The sequence below is a fragment of the Protomyctophum parallelum genome, assembly GCF_964188405.1.
Source record: "Protomyctophum parallelum genome assembly, chromosome: 14".
NCBI lineage: Eukaryota > Metazoa > Chordata > Actinopteri > Myctophiformes > Myctophidae > Protomyctophum > Protomyctophum parallelum.
Genome location: NC_139709.1, coordinates 42824177 through 42847962, shown reverse-complemented (window position 1 = coordinate 42847962; position 23786 = coordinate 42824177). Strand labels below are relative to the sequence as shown.

Below are 23786 nucleotides of genomic sequence, written 5' to 3'. Positions count from 1 at the left end.
ACAGTCCACTAGGACAAATTTACATGACCCATGGAAGAGGGATGAGGCAGACAGCCTTGAACTTCCGTTGTACTACAGACTTTATTGGCTCTCGAGTGTTGCTCTGCCTCTGATATACTAGCTTTGATGCTGAAGATGAGTTGTGCAGACGTGATCTTTGCCACACGACTGGAGAGGAAGAGGCTTCTCCGATCACAACTGAAAATGATCTGTCTGTTAGATAAGAGCGGGAAAAAAATTGGGCTGCGCTCTCAACGGCAACATTAAGTAGCATATAAGGGGTCAAACAAGGGTTATTTCATGATTCTGAATCCATTGCAAGCATTTGATTTGCACGAAAATGTCCATAGCTGTCATCACAAATGTGATGAGGTCATCACAAATGTGATTGAGGTCATGACATTTGGAAATGGCTATGGACGTTTTTAGCCCAAGGAGTGCCACATCATCGAGTCATGACAGCTTATTAGCCACTACATGTTTTGTGGTCTTTAAAGAGCCATGCACAGTTGTGATGGATGTTTCCTAAGTGCATTGCAGTACCACGGGGTGCATGCTTTTATTCTACCATTGGTCCCAATGGGAACAGGACTACAAGTACAGTTGAGCCATACCAGACCACTTAAACCAGTGGTTCGCAACCTGTGGGCCATGAGGATATTGTAACTAATATAATTGGCAAAACAATCAAATTGTATATATCATTATTATATTAATGTAAAATAATGCAATGGTATTTCGTCTTTAAAACCCTTGAAAATGTGTTTTCATGTGATACCGATAAATGTGAACTTTGTCAACTATGTTGTTTGATCATTAAAATAAACATCCTCTGAAAAGGCATGGCTGGCGTGTTAAGTAGTCAGATGGGTGGGCTTGGATCCAGAAAAAACACAAAATAGACATAAGCTAGCATATCTGATGTGTGCTGTTCTAACCACTACAGCTACATGTATACAAAGCCACCAGAGCTACTGAGATGTTAGTTTCTACTTTCTAGCATATCTTATGCTTTGGTGTCCATCATGTAACGTACAGTATGGCTCAAACCATTCAACTGAAAAAAAAAATCATTGACGTATCATTCATGTGTGCTGAATATCTGATGTTAATCGATTCTTCTTCTAGTTCAAGGTATGCCCTAAGAGCCAGTGTGTGTCCACTCCGGGTCACCGCACTGACCTGTTCCTGAGAGACCCGGGGAGTGTCCTCATCACCGACTTCTTCGGTAGTGTCCGCAAAGTGGAGCTCACCACGGGAACCATCAACTTGACCATTACTGAAGAGCCTGTAAAGGAGCGGTAAGCCCATGTCTATTCTTAGCATGAATGTGTCCCTTGTCCCGCAGTTACCTGCATAACTTAAAAGTGATATTGTTGAAATCACAATGTTGCAATAATGATTCTACAGCCGAATAATGTGCTGCAGCACATTGAGATGAGTTGATTGCAAAATAAAAAAGCTCCATACATTATATAGACCCTTTTTGCGGTGGTTCTGGTCACCAGACCTACACGACACCGGACACTGCACCCCCTCTTGTGGGGTGAAACGCGTGTGTCGAATTTGAAGTCGTTGAGGCGAACGGTTCTCGCCTCAGACGTAAATACACACACACACAGACTTGGTGCATTTATAGTTAGATTACAGAACCATACTTGACTGACTAGAGCCTTATTATTGTCAAACCCAATCTTTGGCAAGGCCGTTTTCTGAATCGGGACCAAAAGAAGTTTGTCCTCTTTCAAGCTTGATGGGGTAAAAAACAAACAAACACGAAACACAGATTGAGCTCATTTTGCCTTAGTCTTCTTTTGGCAGTGCCACATGGGACAAATTTGTTGATTTTGTTTAGTTACAGACACAATACGCCGGCTTTGATAGGAACTACCATCATTATTTATATTGATTCCTGTCTTTATGAGCTGCTCTAACTGTGGGTGATGGAAGACTTTATATGATTGATCCCTGCATGTCATGCAGACACTGTATTATTTAAAAAAGAACAACTAACACATTAGTTTTTTTTTGTGTACCTGTAAATATGACAGTTCTCGCTTCATGTGAATGTCAATGCACTGCATTATTCCCCTACATACACAGTACATACAAACTAGGTGTGATGATTGGCCTGACCACTAGATGGGGGTAGAGAGCTGTCAGTCCCCACCAAAGCGATCATTGTTGATTTTCTGCATAACCTCATTGTGTTTGGGTAAACATCGTCTGCTTACTCATATTGGCCATTCCCCAAATACTATAATCCCTTAATAAGGACACTCATTTAGAGCGTCAGTAAACCCATAGCTAATGTACCAAAATGTAATCAATCAATCACACATGGGCTCATTAGGCCTCACGTTTGCAAAAAAATGCTACCCTCTACAAACCGATACGAAGGAAATGAAAACGTAGGTTCCCACTTTTTATTCATTTCATCAAGCAGGCCTGTTAATTGAGCCACTGTGTGGTTATAGCAAAATAAAAAAATTCTAATGCCAATTCACAATTAGAGCTAATTGGCACACATTGAGTTCAGTTATCGGCTGTCCAGTTAGCTGCTTTTGCCTTGGGCTAGTTAGTCATTACTGCATCAACCTTTCCCACATTACTTTGCTATTGATTGGCAACAAATACGGCTGGTTGAACTAGCCTCCAGCTAGCACACACAAAAAATGTGATCAGTGTAATTGAACAGAACAGACATTTGCCCTAATTCTAGAGACGTTGTCACCTAATATGATGTAAGAAAGTGGCAATATCCCTTTCATTTGATCTTTTTTTAATGGGGCATGGTTTGCTGATGCACTGAATTGGCTCATATCTTACACATTTTATTAAGGACAAAAGACTGCTTCAAAGCTCCAGTGAAACCTTGGTGCTACCATTGCGCATGTTATGATGTGACATGTTTTCATCTATGAGACTTGGGGATTGTGGCTGTTTTGAAGAAATCACCCTAGTGTCCCTAATTATTCTGCAGACTGCCAACAGGCGATCATTCAGCAAAAACAGCGGATCTTCAGGCTCACAATGCATCTCAGTGTGACGCATTGTGAGCTTGTAGATCGGTTATTTCCAGTGAATATATTTTGTGTTGAGGGAATCAATAAAGTATATATATATACCTGTAGGGTTTTAATTCACTTTTGCAAGCTCTCAGCCAGCCATTCAGACAAGTGGAGGTGGATATTTAGTGACACTGTGTGTGTACACGTCACTTGTCCTGTGTGTCTCTCTCTTTCTTTCTCAATGTTCCCTGGTCTCTCTCTGTCTTCCTTGCATCTCCAATGCCTTCCTCACTCATTACTAAACAGCTGTTTTCCTGGAGGAGTCACAGGGCCTTCCATTAAGTGGATTACCCTGGACGCACAAGCTACTTAAATGGACCTCCCTGGTCTCCTTCATGACCTGTAGACCTTATGCTGCAATGAGTTGGTTCCCTTCGAGCCATTGCTTACTGTTTGCCCAAAATACATAATCCTACAGGGCATGCCGCAGCACCCGAAATAATTGGAATAGAGGTGAAGCTATCAAATTAGAAGTGAATTTCATACCTCATTGCATCAAAGAGTAAACGTAATTAAATAATGCAACACATGTGGCCATACTGCGGTACTGGAGAGAGATTGCATGAAGAAAGGAGAAAAAAAAATTCTTGGGTCGATGTGGAATTAAACGGACCATTAGCTGAACAGGTGTTCAGATGAATTCTTAGTTTGACCTTGAGATGGCTGGAGTCACGGGCACCACTAGTATTGGTTCTAGAAGTGGTGTAGATTTATTTTGAACCAAGTAAGTCGATTGACAAATGCTCACAGCAAATCCTGAGAGAGGGAGAGATTGTGTGCAGAGGCAATGCATCTCTTGTTCACACTCGCCTGCCACTCAATAGGCCTATCTAACAGTATCTTAGAGTATGTCGAAAGGTTCTGCGGGATACTGTCTTCCTGACTGTCAGGTCTGTTTTCCTGTCTTCTTCCCCCCTATCAGGCAAAGAAACTTGGTGTTCTAGTGCGTGCACACAAACAGCGGACAGAGAGATGGAAGAAAAGACAGGGACTTGCCAACATATAAACTTGCAGGGGGTAGTAAAGAAAAAGAAGGGTCTGACAGAGGGAAGATGAGAGAGAAAGAGAATGCTTCACTCAGTAAGGGGTAGATGGAGGTGGGTTGCAGTGGTGAACTGTCGGAACTGACAGCTAATCAGTGAAGGTTCTCTTCAGCCAAAGAGCCAAATACTCCTCCTCCCTGACTCCGAGGCTGAGATGTTTGCTGTTCAGCAGCAACAACGCAACGCAGAGAATGAATTCCCCACTTCTGGTCAGATGAAGGAAAAGCCAGGCCATTTCAATTTGTACCAATATAGTATAAAATTATCTATACAAAAATGGCCTGTCGCAAAGATGCAAAATGATGTTATACTATATATCCAATTGACATTTTTATACCACTAAAATGGTATAAAAGATCGGTTTCTCAGATCGAGTCATTTGGAGTGAATATTGTCCGATCACTGATCGGTGGCCGATTGATCAGAGGATCTCTAGCTGCAATCTATAATTTATTGTTAATAATTAATCATATTAAAGTTAACTCTGGTGTAGATTCCTCTCCCTGACAGCTTCTTTCTTCACCACGGCATAATGGTGTCCCTCATAAAAAAGTGTAGCCAAGGCAAAATTCACTTATTTGCCTTTTCCACCAAAATGAGTGACATATGCAGGTTTATTAATCTTGCAAAAATAGGCAATTGACCCCCACCCGCTTTTTATTTTCAATAATTCAGAGGATTCAGCCTACAGTAACTATGTATTAAAAATGTCTTACTAGTATAGATTTAATAGGCATTTTCTTTCTCAACAGGCCTATGCATGGAGATTTGCAGAAGGAAAGGCAGTCTTACATTGACCAGCTCCCGGTGTCTGAGATCATTCATCAGGTATGTATCACACACATACATTCACAAAGGGATCAGTCCAGGACATTACCCATTCACCACGTAGCTCAGAACACATCCATCACCTTAGGCGCGTACACACACACGCACACACACACACACACACACACACACACACACACACACACACACACACACAAACAGGTCAGTGGAGGACATTGCTTATTCATAGAACAGTTCTGTTCAAATTAGTCTCTAATTAGTATATCATCATGACATGTCCACTGAGACATATTTTCCCTGATAATTGCTTCTGTGTGTATGTGTGTGCGCGTACATAAGATGCATCATACACCACCTCCAATTCTGTCATCAGAGACGTGTCCGTGTCGGCCTTAACCCATTCTGACCGGGCACCCATTTTGGTGTCGGCATCATGTTATGCTTTAGCTATTTAAAAATAGCAGATCTACAAGCTCATATCGCGCCACCGAGTGGCGCGATACGAGCTTGTAGGTCTGCTATTTTTGAAAAATCAAAGACACTTTTAGAATCTGATCTCGGGTCGGAATGGGTTAATAATGAAACTGTCGGGATGTAATAGACATTTTTAGAATCTGATCTCGGGTCAGAATGGGTTAATTTCAAGACGGAGCAGAAAGTTGCGCGTGGCATCCACGAACAGATGTGTTTGTGCTGTTTCTATAGCAACAGTCGAGAGTGAAATGCAAGCACGTACCGGCCGCTGTGCGGAAAGGCCACCATGAAATCCAACAGAATGGAGTGGCTATGCGGAGGAATTGTGTTTCCCGCAGCCTCTGAACGCAATGGATGCTTTGTGTCAGAATGACCTTCAGTAAAAGAATGTCCATCACCTTTTCACTTCTGAAACTCATGTTTTTTTCAACCCATAAAAGTTACATTTGTGCTATAGAAGCATAAAGACTTTCCACAACACTTTCATTTTATATCAGGGTCAGTGGAAATATTGGTCTATTAATGTTTGGGCTTGTGTGACTGACTGTGGCACTAAAGCTGTCAATGTTCCTATTGTGTGTAGCTGTGAGTAGTCAGTGTGTATTTCAATGTGTGTGTATAGTTCAATGTGTAGCAAGAGACATTGCTATAGGACATTCACTGTATCTCAGCTGGCATTACAGTCCCACTGGGCCGACCCATGCTAAAATGAAAGTAAAGATTCCATGTAATGTAAGTAAGGCACTGTCGATAAAAGCTTCCACCAAATTGTTGTTTTATTACATGTTTTTTTTTGGACCAAACTCCTTTGCACTGTTGTGAAGCTGGCTTCATGTAAATCTGCAATTTATCTTCCATGAAAAGCTAAGCCTTGGTCTCTCTGGAGACCTGAAGTGTAACCTTGAATATGGCAAAGACAATATTTTTAAATTAACCAATCAAAATAGGATGGAATGAAATGCCTTGGTGCCTCATGCCATCTCCCAGGGGAACCCGTGTCAAACTAGGAACAAGGGATGTGAGTCATCACCATGAGCCTTTATAGTAAACAAGATTTTTCTGGTGTTGGGTTATGTTCTCTCCGCTGTCAGAGTTGTTATTGATCAAGCTGTTGAGAATTTCCCCTTGTTGTGACCTTACACTGGGAACGATTTGCATAATGTTGCAAATTGCATTTCCAGTTTAGTTAGTTAGAGCTGATTACAGCTACAGATGTGCCCGAGTGAAGAAAAAAGTAAATCTTGTCATTGGAACTGTGCTTTACTCACGCGACAGGAGCACTGAGAACTAACTGGCTACTAGGCTTAGTAGGCTAGCAGGTTAGGCTAGTCACTGATAGATTTGTGTTCGTACTGGCTAAATATGGCATTAGAAATTACTAATTGCTAGTTGCTGTGTTTTAGTTTTTAGGGTAACTGTTGCATAATCGCTATATCTCACACTAGCTCCTCCGGCCCCTGCACTTCTCCCGGTAATCTTCCCGGCTTGAGGTGCCTTGTCCCCATCCAGAATTTAGGCTCAGCCCCTAGAGCCTCTGCAAGCTCACAACGATCTATGAGCTCACAATCCATCACGTTATATTATGACTCACCAGAATAGGGTTGCTAGGGTTCAAGTGGTTAAAACTTCAATCCGTATATTTTATGTCCACTGTCTCGCTCTCCTGACGGAGCAACAATATCTGTTCTGAATCTGAACTACAATATACAGGTAGATGCTGGCACATAAAGAATCCAATCCAGTCTGCTTCAAATAGCTACTAACCTGACACTGCGAGTTGAGCCAGAAGGCAAAGCTCTCTGTCTACCAAGCAATCTTCATTCCTACTCTCACCTATGGTCATGAAATGTGAGTCATGATCGAAAGAATAAGGTCGCGAATATAAGCAGCCGAAATGAGGTTTATTTGACGACTGGCATCTCCCTTAGAGATGGGGTGAGAAGTTCAGTCACACGAGAGAAACTCTGAGTAGAGTCGCTGCTTCTTTGCCTGGAAAAGAGCCAGCTTAGGTGGTTTGGACATCTGGTTAGGATGCCTCTCGGGCAGTTTTTGTCAAATAGATTTCTCTTTATGGTAGCTTTGCTGTAGTTCAATTTCTTCCAGTGTGAATTAATTTGTAGCTTGCAAAACTACTATGCTTCCCAACCCATTCACTGCCCTTAATTTGCTATTGATGCTGTACAAGCATCCAAAATATTGCAAGCCTACAAGAACAAGTATATTGTTGTGCCCTAGGCTGGTCAAATGCTGCTGTTTTCTGGCTCCAGCCAGTTAGACCCAGAGAGCAGTGGTTGAACATAGCCCTGATCCCTGCTGAGAAATGTGACAGGAACATGGCCAAGTCTCTGCATCCAGAAGCACTCTGGGAAATCAACAGAAGCCCTGCCTCCAGGTCCAATACAGGCTCATTTCAGATTCACTGAACACTGTGTGCTAGATTGCCGTGCGTACCGTGGCCATAATCTTTAATGCACAGGAGTGTTCGTTCGCACTTGAGGACAGACTCATGTACCGGGTATATGCACCCACACACATTTTATGCAGAGTCCTAAGCCTGATGCTTGACACGATGTCTCGATTAGTTCCCGCCTCCCTCTCACCTCTTCCTTTACTCTTCCTTTCTCTTTTCTCTGTTTTTCTTTCCCCTTTCTTTCTCCCAATGTAGTCGTTATGCCAATTCCCAATTTCCAAAATAACGGTAGTGGGTCGCACACACCAAGACTTCAGTTCAAATAGTTTATTTCATATACGGACAAACGTTTCGGCTATCCTGCCTTCAGTTTGTCCGTATTTGTCCGTATTTGTGTGCGACCCACTACCGTTATTTTGATATGTTTTGAACGGGTAGCGCACCTATAGTCAGAGCGCGGTGGTCATATGAAGAGTAATTCCCAATTTCCCCCACACAGTCCCTATCACTGCTAACACCTTCAACTGGCACCCAAACCTTTCAAATCGGCCTGAGTTGGCGTCATGTTATGCCTTACCTTTTGAACCGTAGGTCACACAATCAAAATATTTGTTTGTATTTCTTGAATCATGAAGCAACTCTACACAGGACTCCAGCCATTTAGGCTAGAATACATTTTCAGCTATTTTGTGTTTTCTTCAAAACACACTTTTTGCTACTACTCCAACAACTTTTGTCCAAAACTCGCACAACATACAGTATACAGTATTATCTCTGGAGACATGTGATCCAGATGTATCAGACAGATGTCGCAGGTTCCATTCCAATTGGCTATGACTACCTTCCAAACTCTACAGGCCCTGGGTGGGCAACCTGTCCTCACAGGGACGCATGCTCAGAGGAGCGCACTGATTTTTCTAGTTGAATATTCACTGTGTACTACCGTTTGCTGTGTGCAACATGTAGGCACTACTGCCCTTGCAGTTCTCTCTGCATGGTCTTGCCTCCGTTCATACATTAAGTTAAGGTCTGGTGTTATTAATGCGGACGGAGCATTTATCCTGCCGGGGGCAAAATATCCCTTCCGCCTCTCCCTGCATTCTCCTTCCTGCTCCAAAAATAGAGCATAAATGGCCTTTTACTCTACTCTGCGGTGGTTGGCAGGAACCTTTCCCCTGTGCCACGCAGACTTCTCTCTCTCTCTCTCTCTCGCTCGCGCTCTCTCGCTCGCGCTCTCTCTCGCGCTCTCTCTCGCGCTCTCTCTCTCTCACTGTCCCTGTCTCTTTCTGTCTCGGATACATTCTAAACCTACGGGCAGTTCAGATACAGTACATGCACATACGGTACATGTGTGTCATCAACCTGGAGGACCACTGGCAGAGATTTTGATTATCGCCTCATGGTCCTGCTGGGTTGAACATGGGTTGGGTGTGTAACCTTTTGTCGCCCTCTGCGGTCCATCTTCATGGCAGGAGAGCAGAATGGTCAGTGTCCACCAGGCCTGTTGTCACATGCTGTGCTTGTTGTCATATTAGTGCAGCACTCAATACGAGTGCAACTCCAAGACGTCTTTGTGTTGCTGTAGCACGGCTCCTTTTCTCTCAGCAGCCATTGATCAAATGGGTTGATTTAGAGAGGTAGATGCTATCAAAACCCATAAGTTCTGACTTGTATACTCACTGTTCCCTCCCATGTTTTCTCTCTTTCTCGTTCCCTCTCTTTGGATATCAGACTAGTCAACTACAGTATACGTACAGAGACTTGGTGCATTTATAGTTACTAGAGCGGTGCCCGTTGGAGCCTCTACAGTGGTGCCCCGTTGGGCACTGTCCTACTTGGAACGATGCAAGTTGGAAATTAATGCCCCACCCAGATATTATGTCTGTCAGTGTGTCCCATTTATGCCCATATATGGAGTTATTTGGCAGGCATGCCCAAATATGGAGTCTATGCCGATGTCGGAATGATGTCGGAACAGGCCAGCTCCATATATGGACACTTTGCAGTAGTGATGCCACAGGCCGGCCCGTTGCCCGCAGGGGCGGGCGGACGTGTCAAGGTTTTCAGCGCAATTATAGCACCCAAAAAAGGAGGAAAAAAAGCATTCCGGTACCTGCTCTCCTGTCTCTGATCCTCCTGCTGAATTCATCAGCTTGTTCTGTTGTTCATCTTATGCTTATGAAAGGGGACTTTAGCCCCTGCCTTTTTGACCGTCGGAGAAACTGTCCTCTCCATCCTGAACTGGAATGTAGCATTTTGTTGAAAAGATTCCCCTCATGCCCCTCTGAGGCTCTGAACCTGGCCGTCATGAGCGCATCTGCATTAAATCTTTCTTAATTGAGCGCAGTGCCGTGTAGGCATGGGAAGCGCACACAACATTATAGCAGATCTACAAGCTCAAGGTTCAAGGTTCTGTGCACATGTGAGCCTGTACCAGAAAAGTGAGTGTGTGCTTGTTGCACAATCGGGGAGTTGATTAATGTCCTGTCAATCTTTGGCAGCTGTCTCAGAGGTGGAGATGGAGGGGGAGTCCCCTTCATCATGCGACAGTTCTCATCCTCCCAACTCCAGTCACACATCGCATCACCATGCCAATGCCTGATCATAGTACGTTCTGTTCCGGAGATGAGAGACTGGAGCTCTTTTATTAGTTTCTTGCCCCCCTATCTTTTCTTTTGTATTTTGTTTGCGTTCCTTGACGGGTCGTTTCCTGGTCTCTGGCGTAAAATTATTTTTTCTTTTACCAGCTTGACACCACACATTATGGCTCTGGAGAACTGAAAATGGAAACGGCAGAAAGTAATGTTCCCCTCTGCAACCCATCCCCCCCCAGCCCCCACCCCAGTGCTACACTCTTCTCTCCTCCTCCTTGCAGCTGCAATGTCGGGGAGGATGTGCCCGTTCACAGGCCAAATCAACCTCCAGCAAAATGCAACCCTTTTTTTTTTTTTTTTTTTGCTTGTGTAAATGTCAATTACATTTTGCTTTGGCGCATTGCCTACGCTTATTCATTATTACTGACAACCGTTGGGTGAAGAAAGCAGAAGGACATTAGTACCTTGACTATTACCTTGCTGAGGGCTTAAAAGGCGACGTCTGCCTAGTGGTCCTTGCTTTGCACAATGACGACTACTCTATCATCTGGCTCTCTGGAACAATTTGCTGTGGTGTTTGACCTTGGAGTGGTTGTGTTTGGCAGGGCTCCCCTAACGACCATTAGTACCCTGTGTGGCACTGTTAATTAGCTCCAATCAATCAGATGGGTGGCCGTAAATTGATTTTGCCTGGGAAATTAATATGCAACAGAAAGAACATGTAAAGCTAGGGAAGGGACTTTTGTGCCAAGGCCCCTGTCCTTGGCAATGTAATGTGAATATCTATTGTTGGGAAAGGTCAGTGAGCAATCTCTTTCTTACAGCATCTTTCTTCTCTTTCTCTTCTCTGTATTACTTTGCCAGTGTCCTTTCTTTACCCCATGTCTCTCTCACCACTGTATTTTTCTCAAGGAAATATGCATGTGTGTGTGTGTGTGTGAGACAGTGTGTTTGTTTGTGCATGTTTTTTATATATATATATTTTGGAACATCCTATTATTTCGGACACAAGTGTCATTTCTTTATTTTTATGCATTACTTGACATACAGTAGGGCTAGGCCTTCAATTGTTTGTTTTTAGAACTGCAGTGCAATACAATAATCTAGCCTACTGTAGGATTCTCAACCACTTACACTAATTATTTCATGCACTTGGGTTCCCGCCCAAAATGGATTAATGAACTTTAGCGAAGTACTAGAGCACATTTGTTTGAGGAAATTGCACCATTATGTCAGACTTGGAACAGTCTTGGATTCGTCAAATCCTCATTGTCCCAATTTTGTTTACTAACGGGGTTTATATTAAAAGATGTCATCAATAATAATTGGTGCTTTTGATATTTTGTTATAACTTTATTTCTATTTTATTGTAGACAAAAAAGGGATACATAGTTATTATATAGCGGACATTGTACGAGCACATTACCGTTAATACTTGAAAATGTTTTATGTATTTGGAATACACCTCCGAAGATTCTTAAATCAGTCCTTCATGCACTGTTTGGGAAATCCTACCACAATGGAGGGGGCATACTGAAGATGAGTATGCTGATAGCATCTTATCGGTTAATAAAAAGTGCTTGGATCACAGGGTCCCCAGAAAAATATATAGACCGTGACGGCACCATTGAAGAAGTGCTTATGCTGCGAGATGTTTCTTTTGCGTCGGAACAAGGACAATAGAGTGCTCATTATGCACTTAACATCATTAACAGCAAAAGTCTTTAGAACAGCGTACACACCATTACTGACTTTAAACCTCGCAATACAAGCAGTGTGAAGGTCTCCTCTCCTCCTCCAGACAAGTTGTTTAACTTGTCTGTGGCATTTGAAAGGTCCTGCGGGTCTTCCACAGATCATACCACTGAGAGCATCATGACTGGCTGCATCACTGCCTGGTATGTGAATTGTACGGACCTCAATGGCAAAGCAATGCAGAGGGTCATGTGGTCAGCTGAAGGCTTATCTATAATGTCAATCCAGTACACATGCCATTGCATTGTTTCAGCAGAGCTCCTATCCATCCCAACCAAGGACAAGTGTCAAGTGGCTCCGTAGCCACAGAACCATGAGCCCCCCCCCCCCCCCTTCCCTCAAAATAATGCCAAGGACACAGAAAGATGGTAATAACTATTATCAACTGCTGCTGTAGTGTGGTGTTGGCACAGTTCTGCAGAATAAGTCACACCAGCATTGTGTTGCTTGTTAGTGATAAAACCCTTCTTGATCTTTTTCTTGATTCTATAACTTAGGAGAAGAACCTTGGTTTGCACACAGCACCTTCAAGCACATTACTGTATGTGCTCGGTCCAATGTTCAGTTTTATTAATGCTGCGATTATTACGATTAACACTTTCACAATTCAATCGGCAAAAAAATGCATGGAAAACCTGTCTCCCTCGTGCATAAACCCCTGTCGTTGACCTCGACCTCACTGTCTCCTCATGCTGCAACTCTACCTCTCCGCGTGTGTGTCCTCTAAACTACTGACATATCCTCTCCTGTGTGCTCGCTGTGCTGACGTGGTCCAGTCAGTGACAGTGTCGCAATCGATCCCGCGCTGCTACCCTTCTTTACCCAGGGGGTGGTTCTCAGTCACACACACGCATAACAGCCACACACCAGCCAATGTGCACCTCTACCTCTGTTGTCAACCCTCTCCAAGAGCCACACGGCTGCCATTCCACTCCTATCGGCACCCTCCTGGCCTGTTGTCATCTCAGTGGTACCCAGTACTATCTTAGGTACAGCTACAGTACATCCTCAATCCCTTTTCGCCAGGCACCATCTGCCCGGCTACCAGCCACCAATTCATTATCACAAACCCTCATTGACATACACTTAGAGCACAAGCCCCGGGCTGCATGGCCACGGCTATAGTGATAACGCTAAAATGTTTTGCCAGACGTCCAGATAAAGATTACTAGTCCCTGACCGACCCAGGAAACAGGATTGTATGTACTTTTTATCCCCACCCCTGGATTTCACAGTCTGCGGCTTCATTACGTTCCAGCTGTGACGTGACCACTGGAGCTGATCGCAGCCGCTCTAGACAATGCTTGTGATTCCCCCAGACACATTTTGAGAAGCGGCCCAGAAGTGGCTTTCTGCTCCGCTAAGCTCACCGAAAGCGGTGAAATAGACAGTGAAAAATTATCATTTTGATATTATAACAGCATTATTTAAATAACCGGTTCCTGTTGATTCAATTGGTGCCATTTTGAAGATCCGTTTTACAATGGGGTAATACAGAAATTGCGATCGCTCTGCGCACAATGGTATTATGAAAGGCATATCGGCCCGTGTTGAACGCACACACATATGGCATACGGCGTTCCTGAATATTTTAGCATTGTGGGAGTGTCCATATGTTAATTATTTTCGCTTTGCGCAATTTGCTATTAAGCCCCTTGACCTAAAGACACTCAGCGCATAACGATTAGACGTGGGTCTGACCACCTCATAAACGCAACAAGCACTGTTTGATTTTACACTTGAGCGGCTCTGGGAGGCTGCTAGAGTGTTGCCATGTCTGTTTATTATAAGCGGCTTCTTTTTCTGTAAAGTTGCTTGTAAATATTGGTAGTTGTACTATTTTGTGGTTGCTTTTCTTGTTTCTAAAGTGGTTATTTGGGCTTTTCTCCTAATGTTGTTTAAACCAGTGATCCTCACACAGCACATTCCCATGTCAAGGATCCCCAGATGAATGCATTTGCCCAACTAAGGGCGGCTAATCCAAAAATTAAATTAAAATTTTCCAAGCTCACAATGCATCACATTCATTCATTAAAACTATGAACTCTGACTGCAGGGGGATATATATAATGATCATTATAACAATGTGCTAGAACATATTTAAAAATAAGGAAGAACTTTATATTTGTGCAATCAAAGTATGTTTTTTTATTTTAATGTGGTGTCATTAAAATTAATCTGGATATGGCAGACTCACTATCTAGAAAATAAAAACATGGCACTTATTTTTATAGACCTATTTACTTGTTTCTATGAGACATGGCAACAGCCTTTTTTTGCGTCTTTTTTTTGTAAAATGTTGAGATTAGAAACGGCCATAATTTCATTTCTCAACCTTCAAAATAAATAAAAACATCTCCATAATCCTTGGGAAGTTTGCTTTCATATGCTGTATCACACCCGATTCAAGTCTTCTTCAATAAAATGCTACGCGCGAAGACCATATACCATCGGGGCCACAGGCACAGCATTAAGCAGCAGCATTCAACTCATTCCTTCATCATGACTTGAATGACATAAAATATAATAAACGTTATTTTACTGGTGTTTTTCAATAGAAACAAATTATTTTGAGGCATAAAGGTGACAGCATGCAGTGCAATAGGAATAATTAACCCAAATGTGACAAAGTCATGTCATGTCTTCTATGGTGCCAGCCTGAAGAAATGTAATACCACGATCCCCAAAGTGCGCATTCCGTATGTGACATCAGCTGACTGGTAAAGAGAATAGTACGGACATGTTGATTGGGTACGTCTCAAACACGCCTTAAACACACCCATGACTAATTCAAGGCCGTTTTGCGCAATCCACGGGGTGTCGAAAGCGCTTCTTAACATGCCCAAAATTGCAATATGACATACAACACGCCCCCAGCTCATAAAACTGTAATATGATTAGTAATATTATTTGAAGTCCTTAATGGCACCCAATGTCTCAACAGAATGGTCTATGCCACAATGAAAACAAGTGTCCGCAAAAAGGCTTTGGCTGAATGTTCTTTCAGCCTTGAATATGAGCATGGAGTAAAATATTAATCTGGACATAGTTGGCAAGTACTGTATTTTATTTGCAAAGATTCTTGTTGAATCTTGTTGTGAAGGCGAGGGCACCAGAGAGGGGGAGTTGATCACATGTCTAACTAGTAAACCATTGCACCCATCCTTGGTGTTAAGTACCCAGGATTGTACAGTAAATGTCTCCCTCTGGTCCTTTGCCCCAATGAGGTATGTTTCCTTCATTTAATTGAAGGATATTCTCTGACATCCATGTTTTATGTCTGTGATACAGTTGACTAGGCTGTCCTTTGGGGATATGGATGGATATTGAGTGTCATCAGCATGGCTATGATGGTTTATTTTGTGTTTTCTGATAACTGAGACAAGTGGCAGTGTTGTTTTTAGCAGCAAATTTCTATTTTAGTTTAGTCATAGTCTTTGGAATGAAACTTAATTTAGTTTTAGTCACATTTTAGTCACGTGGAATGTTTTAATGTTAGTCTAGTTTTAGTCGACTAAATGTCATGCGATTTTAGTCGAGTAAATCTATAGTTTATTTAGTCGACTAAAATGTAATTTGGCGAGCCTTGATGGCGTCATAATGGCTGATTTTACACTAGCTGATCTACAAGCTGATCTGCCATCTACAACGCATCACGCTGCGACACATTGTGAGCTTGTAGATCAGCTATTTTCAGCATGCAAGTGTAAAATTACTTACTGGATCTCTTGTCCACTAGTCCCTTCCTAACATTTTAGTCTAGTTTTTATTTGTTGACGAAATTGTATATATTTAGTCTTGGTTTTAGTCATCATAGTTTAGTTTTAATTTACATTTAGATTTCGTCAGTGAAAAAAGGTAGTCGGCGAACATTTTTCGTCTTAGTTTTAGTCGACGAAATCAACACTGCCAGGTGGTAGCATGTATACTGTAAGTTAAAGAGAATGGGGACCAAGATGGAGCCTTGAGGGACATCACATATCAGCTCAACTCTGTCAGAGGTCACCAAATGCCAGCCACAGCTCACTGTCTGTCAGCTTTAGCATTCTGGATGGCTGGGGCTCAATATTGATTTGGCTTGATTGAGCTGTTAAATACATTTGGAGTCGGGCATAATCCAATTTTAGAGCTGGCCTCAGTTTTTCTGCATTCAAAATTCAAAATTAGCTGTGTTCTCACATTACCTGGATTTTGGACATAATCGATGCGGGTAGACATCTCTCATGTACACCACGCACCTTCATCTGTACTATAATTCATGGGATCTGTCTGTGTGTCACACAGAATTTGTCCCTGGCATAACTCTGACAGCGTCCGACAGTCTGGTCTCAAATTTGACGTGTGTGTCTCATATAACCCAGAGGTGTGAGGAGCCAAATGTCAAATCAGATGAACGGTTTCTGAGAACCGAAAAATCACGAATATCTGTGGGCCCGCAGGTCTGAGAAAGAGGCAGACATCAAAGTGTTTTCTGGAAATTGTATGCGGAACACATGACTGGCCAACCCAAACCGCCGGCTTCACATGGATTGGTTGGAGAGTCACGTTTTTGCTGCCAAGCCAGTCCCTGATTGGCTGACCCGAGCCCTCGGCTTAACTGACTGGCCGAGCTTCGCCTAACTCTTGTGCCGCATACAGTAGCAGTATAAATGGAATGGAACAACTTGCATCGTTCCCAAAATGCATGGCCCCCAATGGGCCTAGTGTCTTTACAAGAGATAATTCCATGTAACATGCCCTTTTCAGAAAGGAGCTAAAGGACATGAGCACTGTTTATGACTTTATTATACAGTAGTACAAATAGAATGGCCATTCCTCATCACGATAATGACACCGTGGCATTGAACCAGCTACAGCAATGGCAAAGCCTAATAACATAAGGCAGAAATTGCTGCTCCATCCCCTGTATGATCCTGCAGCATCGTCCTCTATTGGCAGCAGTGAGATGGTGTTTGTGTTTGCCAGTAATGACTCGGGGCTGGCTTTCACACCAGGCTGCTGCTCCTCAGGGAGCTGCCAATCTGCTGTCAGCCTGCCTCTTCTCTCATACGTGTGCGTATGTGTCTCTCCGTGTATGCGAGTGTGTATGGCATACGTACGTGTATTTCTCTCTCTCTCTGCACGTGCGAGTGTGCATGGCTGGGGACTGGGGAGCACTGGCTCTGTTTCAACAATGACCCAGAATTATTGATCCATGCTTGTCATGACCCAACCCAATGTAGTATTTATTAATGATGATTAATTGGCAATTAAATGTCTGCCTGCAGACGACAGCCACGTTTGTATTAATTAATAGCCGGAAAAGGAAATGACTCTGTTAGTCTAAACATACAACTTGGTTAACACCTCAGCGGATATGTGATGTCCTGGCTGGATAATGGCAGCTTGTATAATGAGAGATAACACAAATCTCTTAAGTGTATCCTCAGAGGCTTTCTGTGGCATTGTCGCCTGCGGAGGAGTTATGAAGTTTTTTTTTTCATTTTTTTTTAGAGGTTAAAACTCATCTCTCCCTGGAATATTCCGGTTACATTAGCATATAAATGCACTCCTTGTGAGATGCATGTTTAATACCGCTGAGATTTAAAAGTCTAATCATACATAAAGTGATGATGTGGCAGTGAGTTGGGCAAACGCAGGACAGGGGGAGTATACTGATGAGCTTCAGTGCACTTGCTGTGAGAGTCTGTGCACGCGTTTGTGTCCTCACGCGGGCACTGTGTGTGTGTGTGTGTGTGTGTGTGTGTGTGTGTGTGTGTGTGTGTGTGAGAGAGAGAGAGAGAGAAAGAAAGAGACGGTAGCTATTATGTGTGTAAGCAAGATATAAAGTCTAGATAAGAATATGTGCACAGTAGAATATTGAAGATATATTGAGTGTACAGCACGTGAAATGCTGCAGCCGCCTGATTGGCCGAGTGACATCTGTAGAGCAACAGAAATGTACTCACTATTATGAACACCCTCCCCTCCCCCGCACGCGCGCGCGCGCGCACACACACACACACACACACACACACACACACACACACACACACACACACACACACACACACACACACACACACACACACACACACACACACACACACCTTTTCCTCCCACACATTATTTTCTTCCCCTCTTTCTTCTCTGCACTCTCTCCTAACTCTCATTTGTCTTTGAACCGAACCTCATCTTCCTCTCCTCTTGTTCCTCCACCCTCTCCTTATTTCTCTCAAGAAACCCAAGCAGAAGGACTGGCACCCTCCAGATGGCTTCATCCTGGGCCTTTGGACCCTCATCATCCTCGTGTTCTTCAAGACTTATGGCATCAAGCACCTCAAACACATCTTCTGAACACGTTGCACGGCCACGCTCACCCACCAGAAGAATCAGAAGGACTAGTAATAAAGGCCCCGGTCAGTGCTGCAGACCAGAATGTGTTTTAATTACTCAAAGGAAGCGCAGAATGAGGAATGACATTTTTATTTGCTGGGTATTTCACTTATCCATGATGAAGAAAGGCACACTGGTCTGTAGCTCCCAGTAGAACATGTATTACTTATTTTATACATTTTGTTACCTAAATACATTTTCTACTGGGATTTCTTCATCATTGTACTGTAGTTGTACTGTACGTATGCTTGTTCAGCACCGTGGTTGTTAGTCCTCATCGCTGTCTCACTGGTACCATTTTGTGAAAGCAAAACACTGTAAACCCAAATGGACAGGCAGCGCTAAACGAACTGACAATGTTTTGGTGTACTGCTCTAACTGACGTTGTCTTTTGTGTATGTATTTAATTTATACATGTTTTCTTGGTTTTTTCTTTTCTTGGTGAATGAATGCATGTCAGTGAATGGCTGAATCTTGACGAGGACAGATGCAGTATTTGGAATATGTATTTTAGACCTGAAGCTACTTTCCTGGGTCCTTTCGTCAGTGACTTTGTCGAGCTGTATTTATTTTATTTCTCTTTCTTCGGCCTGCACTATAATTGAGTTGATTTGTCTGAAAATGCACTGAACTGCAGACAGCAGATAAGAATTACATTTATTTCTGAGTGCAAGCAGCTCTACATATTTCAGCACTTATGTTTTTCCTTTTTTCTTTCTGTTTAAGTGCTACTCGTCAAAATGGAAGTGTGGGCACAACGACGTGCGATGCGTCATGAGAGTGTTGTGGCACGTTAACGACCCTCTCACCTCCATATACATGATTACACCACACGACCCTCATGTACAGTCCGGACTTTTGATGGGCAACAATCACACATAATTTCTGAACATGATCTTGCTAAAATTCCACTCGCTAAATCACCCTCCCCCACGGCACCGGCCATTATCTCTCAAGACCAGCACTCTTGCCATTGTATCCCACATGATGGACAGCAATTTTCCTTTGGTGCCTTTGATGAGTGACACCAAAAGCTGTCTCAAATGAGTCACTCGTGCAATGGGACTACCTCCTTCCCGGAGCTTTCTTCCTAACGACCTCAATAATAACCTCAAAACGGTAAACACGCTCGTCGGGTAGAAAGCTCAGAGAAAGGGGGAAGTCTCCTCGTGCAATGCGTCGGATGTATTTTCCTTCCTTGTTCATGCTCTTTCTTCTCTCTCCTCATGGCACCTATTCTGAGAGTTAGCCTCGTTACTGTGAGGGAGGGAGTGAATGATGGTCGACGCATCCGTATCGAGGCTGTGGTAGTTTATCTTTGCTGCGTTTAGTATGTGTCGACACCCATCAGGGCTCCATTGCCACTCTGCCTGGCACCGACCGAAGGTGCAAAATGCATGGAGTCAGGCAATGAAGCCATACTGGGAAAGCTGGTGCTGTGTCAGCCTCCATGTGTGCTTTGCTTATACATTATTTATGCAGCTTTTATTATAGAGCCTCTTGTTTTTCTGTATTGTATTCCACACCTGGCAGTGCTAATTGCCTGAGCTGGTAGGAATTATACATGAAGTAAAAGTACAACTCTGCAAAAGCTTCCCTTACAACAAAACATGTTTGTTTGGTCAAATTTATTTCCATTAAATTCATGTACTGAATAACTAGTATGTGATGCCCTCAGTAAACAATGGAATTGGAAGAAATAGTCAAATGACTTAATAAACATGTTATAATCTATTTCTGCTGATGGATCTTCCTGTATTTCTCCTTTGTATTCCTCTCGCTATTTTCTATCTTTCTCCACTCAAATTTCCTTGCAACAACCATTGCTGTGCAGCAGCTATATAATCATTTCTGGGGGGGAAAAAATGTATTACTTTATAGTTTGTTTAATTGATAGAGCTTCAGATGCCCTTATTCAAGATCAAAGTTTGGATCTAAGATGTATTTTCTGACTCCTGAACTCTATGATTTTCGTCTCTTATGATATTTCACAGAGCATTAATTACTTATCTGACTGCTTTTTGAAGATGGAACAACTTTTACAAGGCCAACCTTTTGAAGGTGCTGTACGTCTGGCAACGCTGATGAAGAGCCTGCTTCTGAACAGACGGACACAAGGCTACTGGGCTACATTTATGCTTATGCTTCTCAGTAACATCAGTCTAATGAGATTTCAATTCAATTCACTGGTTTATCTGTTACTGCTGTATATATGTTGTATGTCGCTGCTGTCTGGAAGAAACCATGTAATTCCAAAATGTTCATTTTTCAGAAAATGAAAAAACACATCCAGCAAGTTGGATGTGTTGACTTGAATACTTTCCATTGGTTCCATTTTTATTTAACACAGACATGAAGGTTGTTCAATCGCATTGATTTATGCAAAAAAACCCCTAAAAGATGGAGTTAGGTGGTTTCTTCCGGACAGCAACGATAATTATTAACCAATGCAGCATCTTATCGCCTTTGCAAGTTGCAACTATACAGTCTCATAGCATTTCCTCCCTCTGTGCACGTACAGCATACCTGACAGCAGATTTACTAAATTGAAAACGGCATGGGGAGAGAGTATGTTTTGCACTCCGTCCGTCCGTCCGTCTGTCTGTGTACAGCTAATCTCCGCCAATTTACGTGAAATCTTTCACAGACTTTCCTACTTGGCCTGTTATAGCGCCACCAACTGGTGGATTTTTGCAAAACACATTTTTGGAACAAAATGCCTCAAATCATCCAATTGCCATCCAAGGCATGAGAAGAAATGGCACGCTTTTCACATTGGTCTATTATAGCGCCACCAGGAGGCCACAACCTGACCTGCCCTGGTGGAGACCTTTGCCCAGAGGGGAACTTTATCTAGTTTGTTCTAAAACCCTCTTCAGAATTGACTCCCATCTCCTCTATGCTTCTCATTCCTGCTTCAACGTGCACAGACAGAATTGAATTGGAACTGGGTCCTTGCCTAGATTGCCCGACCATGGAGCCGGCCTAGAATTATTAATGTCCCTTACCGACTGATCAACACTGTATTTGTTTATTTGAAAAGGATGCATATTACTTTTTACCTGACGCACAGAAATAATTGGTCAGTTTGCGCTGATATGGGGTGGCAAAGATATTTGGTGTAGATGAAAACAGGAGTATGGAGATCTTTGTCATATAGGGTTTAAGTGGTTAATAATACATCTGTATTCTGTACGTCATTTTGATGTGGTGGAAAAAAAGAAAACAAGGAGCCAATTTGTGATTTATGTGGGCATTATATTGAACTCTCCCCCTATAGAATAGAAAATGTGTCCATCGCTGCTTTCACTATTACCACAAATTATGTACATATTCTTCAGGTGATGAGAGGCGCTCCCAATGCAGCCTCTGCAGAGCTCAAAGGGTGCAACAAGACTCATTCAATTGTAAGACCCATAGGAGGTCTATTTTTAGCTTGGGGTTGATGAGAAGCCCTGGCCCCTCTTTCATTATTATTTCAGTGAGGCACCATGCTGTTACATCCAGACAGGCAGAGAGATGTTCCGAAAGGAAATGTCAAGAGGTGCGGCCATCAATTGAAGGTGAGGGTGAGTCAGTGGCCTCCTATTTTCACTAAAGCTGGATGTACCATATCAATCTGTATTACCTTGCCCACAGCTCTGTGCGTGTGTGTGTGTGACCCGGAGGAAAATCAATTATCCAATTTTGGGTCTCAAAGGCCAATGTCAAAAATGAGGATAAGGTGAAAATTGGCAAAGGATTGGGGGGCTTTTCACGAAACTAGGTGTTAATGTTCCGTAGGCTGCACACAAAGTTATGGGTCACTGGCAGGAATAGGAGATGAAACAATTATGTTGGTGTGGGGCTGTGGGCAGGGTTTGCACCCACAGCTGCATTTATTAAAATCTTTATTTTCTAATGGATTGTATGGATTGACGCCTCAGTGGCTATAGGCATCTAGAAGAGCGTTTGTGTATCTATGTACTTCCACAGCTCCATATTTGGGATAGACTGGTGTCATCAACATGATGTCAGAGATCCACAGGGAAGCCATGCCGTTATTAGTCCCCATCTTGTTTTCTGAAACCAGTGTAGGCCCTGTAGACTGTAGCAATGAACCGCTGCAATCCTTTGGTTCAAGAATGTTAAATTATTTAGTCTGTTGACATAGTTTCCTAAAGTGTTCAGAATACAAGATGGGGGAGGAGGATTAACTGAATTAACAAGTGTAGGTAGAAACCTTGAATGCTCATGTGCTATTTCACTTTGCCAAGCAACCTTTATGTTTAATAATGATCAAGTGCTTCTCTTTGCCGATATAAATCATTGCATACCTTTTGTGTTTATGAAAGAGATAACATCTTTACTGAACCAAAGCACATCTTTGTGTTGGGTAGAGCTAAAGTACGAGACTCCCAAGCAAGGCTGCATTCTCCCACAGTTCTTATGAGATCTTATGAGTTACATTAAGTCCTAAACCTTGTTTAGGTTTAGGACTTAATGTAGAGAAGAAAGGAAAGGAAGCGGCTAGGAGACATTTCCTTCAAAGGACAATCCCCTTTGTGCTTTGGAAAGTGGATTTATCTCGCATGAGCAACCTCCCACCCTAAATGTTTCATAATGTAATGAATTGAGAGGCCGAGCTTGGCTCTGAAATATGGTGCTGCTGTGAAGCGTGGGATCACAACGTAAATCATGTTCCCTGTGTGTAAACACAGACACAGTGTGACCCGAAGCACCTCACCTCGTGTTACTCACATTACAGAGATGAGAGTAAAATCAATGGGGCCCGAGCACCGGGAAATATCATTAAGATAACGATGCTTCTCAACCCTTTTCCTGACTGACACTTGATTCTTATTCCGTGAGAGAGAGGGTGGAAAAAAGGGGGTGTTGGGGCAAGGTAGAGCTAGAAGACGACACATCCACAGAGAGTGAGAAAAAGGGAGAGAGATGGAGAAAATGGAGAGAGAGGGCAGACGGATAGCGTTCTCATCATCTGACGAGATACGAGGAACAAATGAAAGGGACGGGTGAGGAGGGTGCACAGATCCTGTAATCGTCATCAATCTAAGCGTGTATAAAAACAGAAGAAAGAAACACACAATTTTCTCCCGCAATAACATGTGTGCCATACCGAGAAGCACGGCAGTGGCAGCAGCGTTTGAATTTAGTTGGATAAATGCCCCTGTGGCGTCCGCACTCTCAATCTTAATCTCCTGCTTGTCTTGTGTGACATGGCGTTGCATTTCCACGACAATCCAGCTCGTAGCTATATAAATTTCCCCATTAA

General features: G+C 42.9%; 1 protein-coding gene across 1 annotated transcript in view; it reads left to right on the top strand.

The window, feature by feature from the left end:
- Positions 1–18584, top strand: part of pigk (phosphatidylinositol glycan anchor biosynthesis, class K) — a 30286-nt gene extending 11702 nt beyond the window's left edge. Inside the window, exons 9-11 of the mRNA XM_083783079.1 lie at positions 1129–1301; positions 4867–4942; positions 18356–18584. Of these exons, the coding sequence (XP_083639205.1) occupies positions 1129–1301; positions 4867–4942; positions 18356–18472 (366 nt within the window). The 3' untranslated portion in view covers positions 18473–18584. The remainder of the gene's footprint in view (positions 1–1128; positions 1302–4866; positions 4943–18355) is intronic.
- The last annotated feature ends 5202 nt before the right edge of the window (positions 18585–23786 follow it).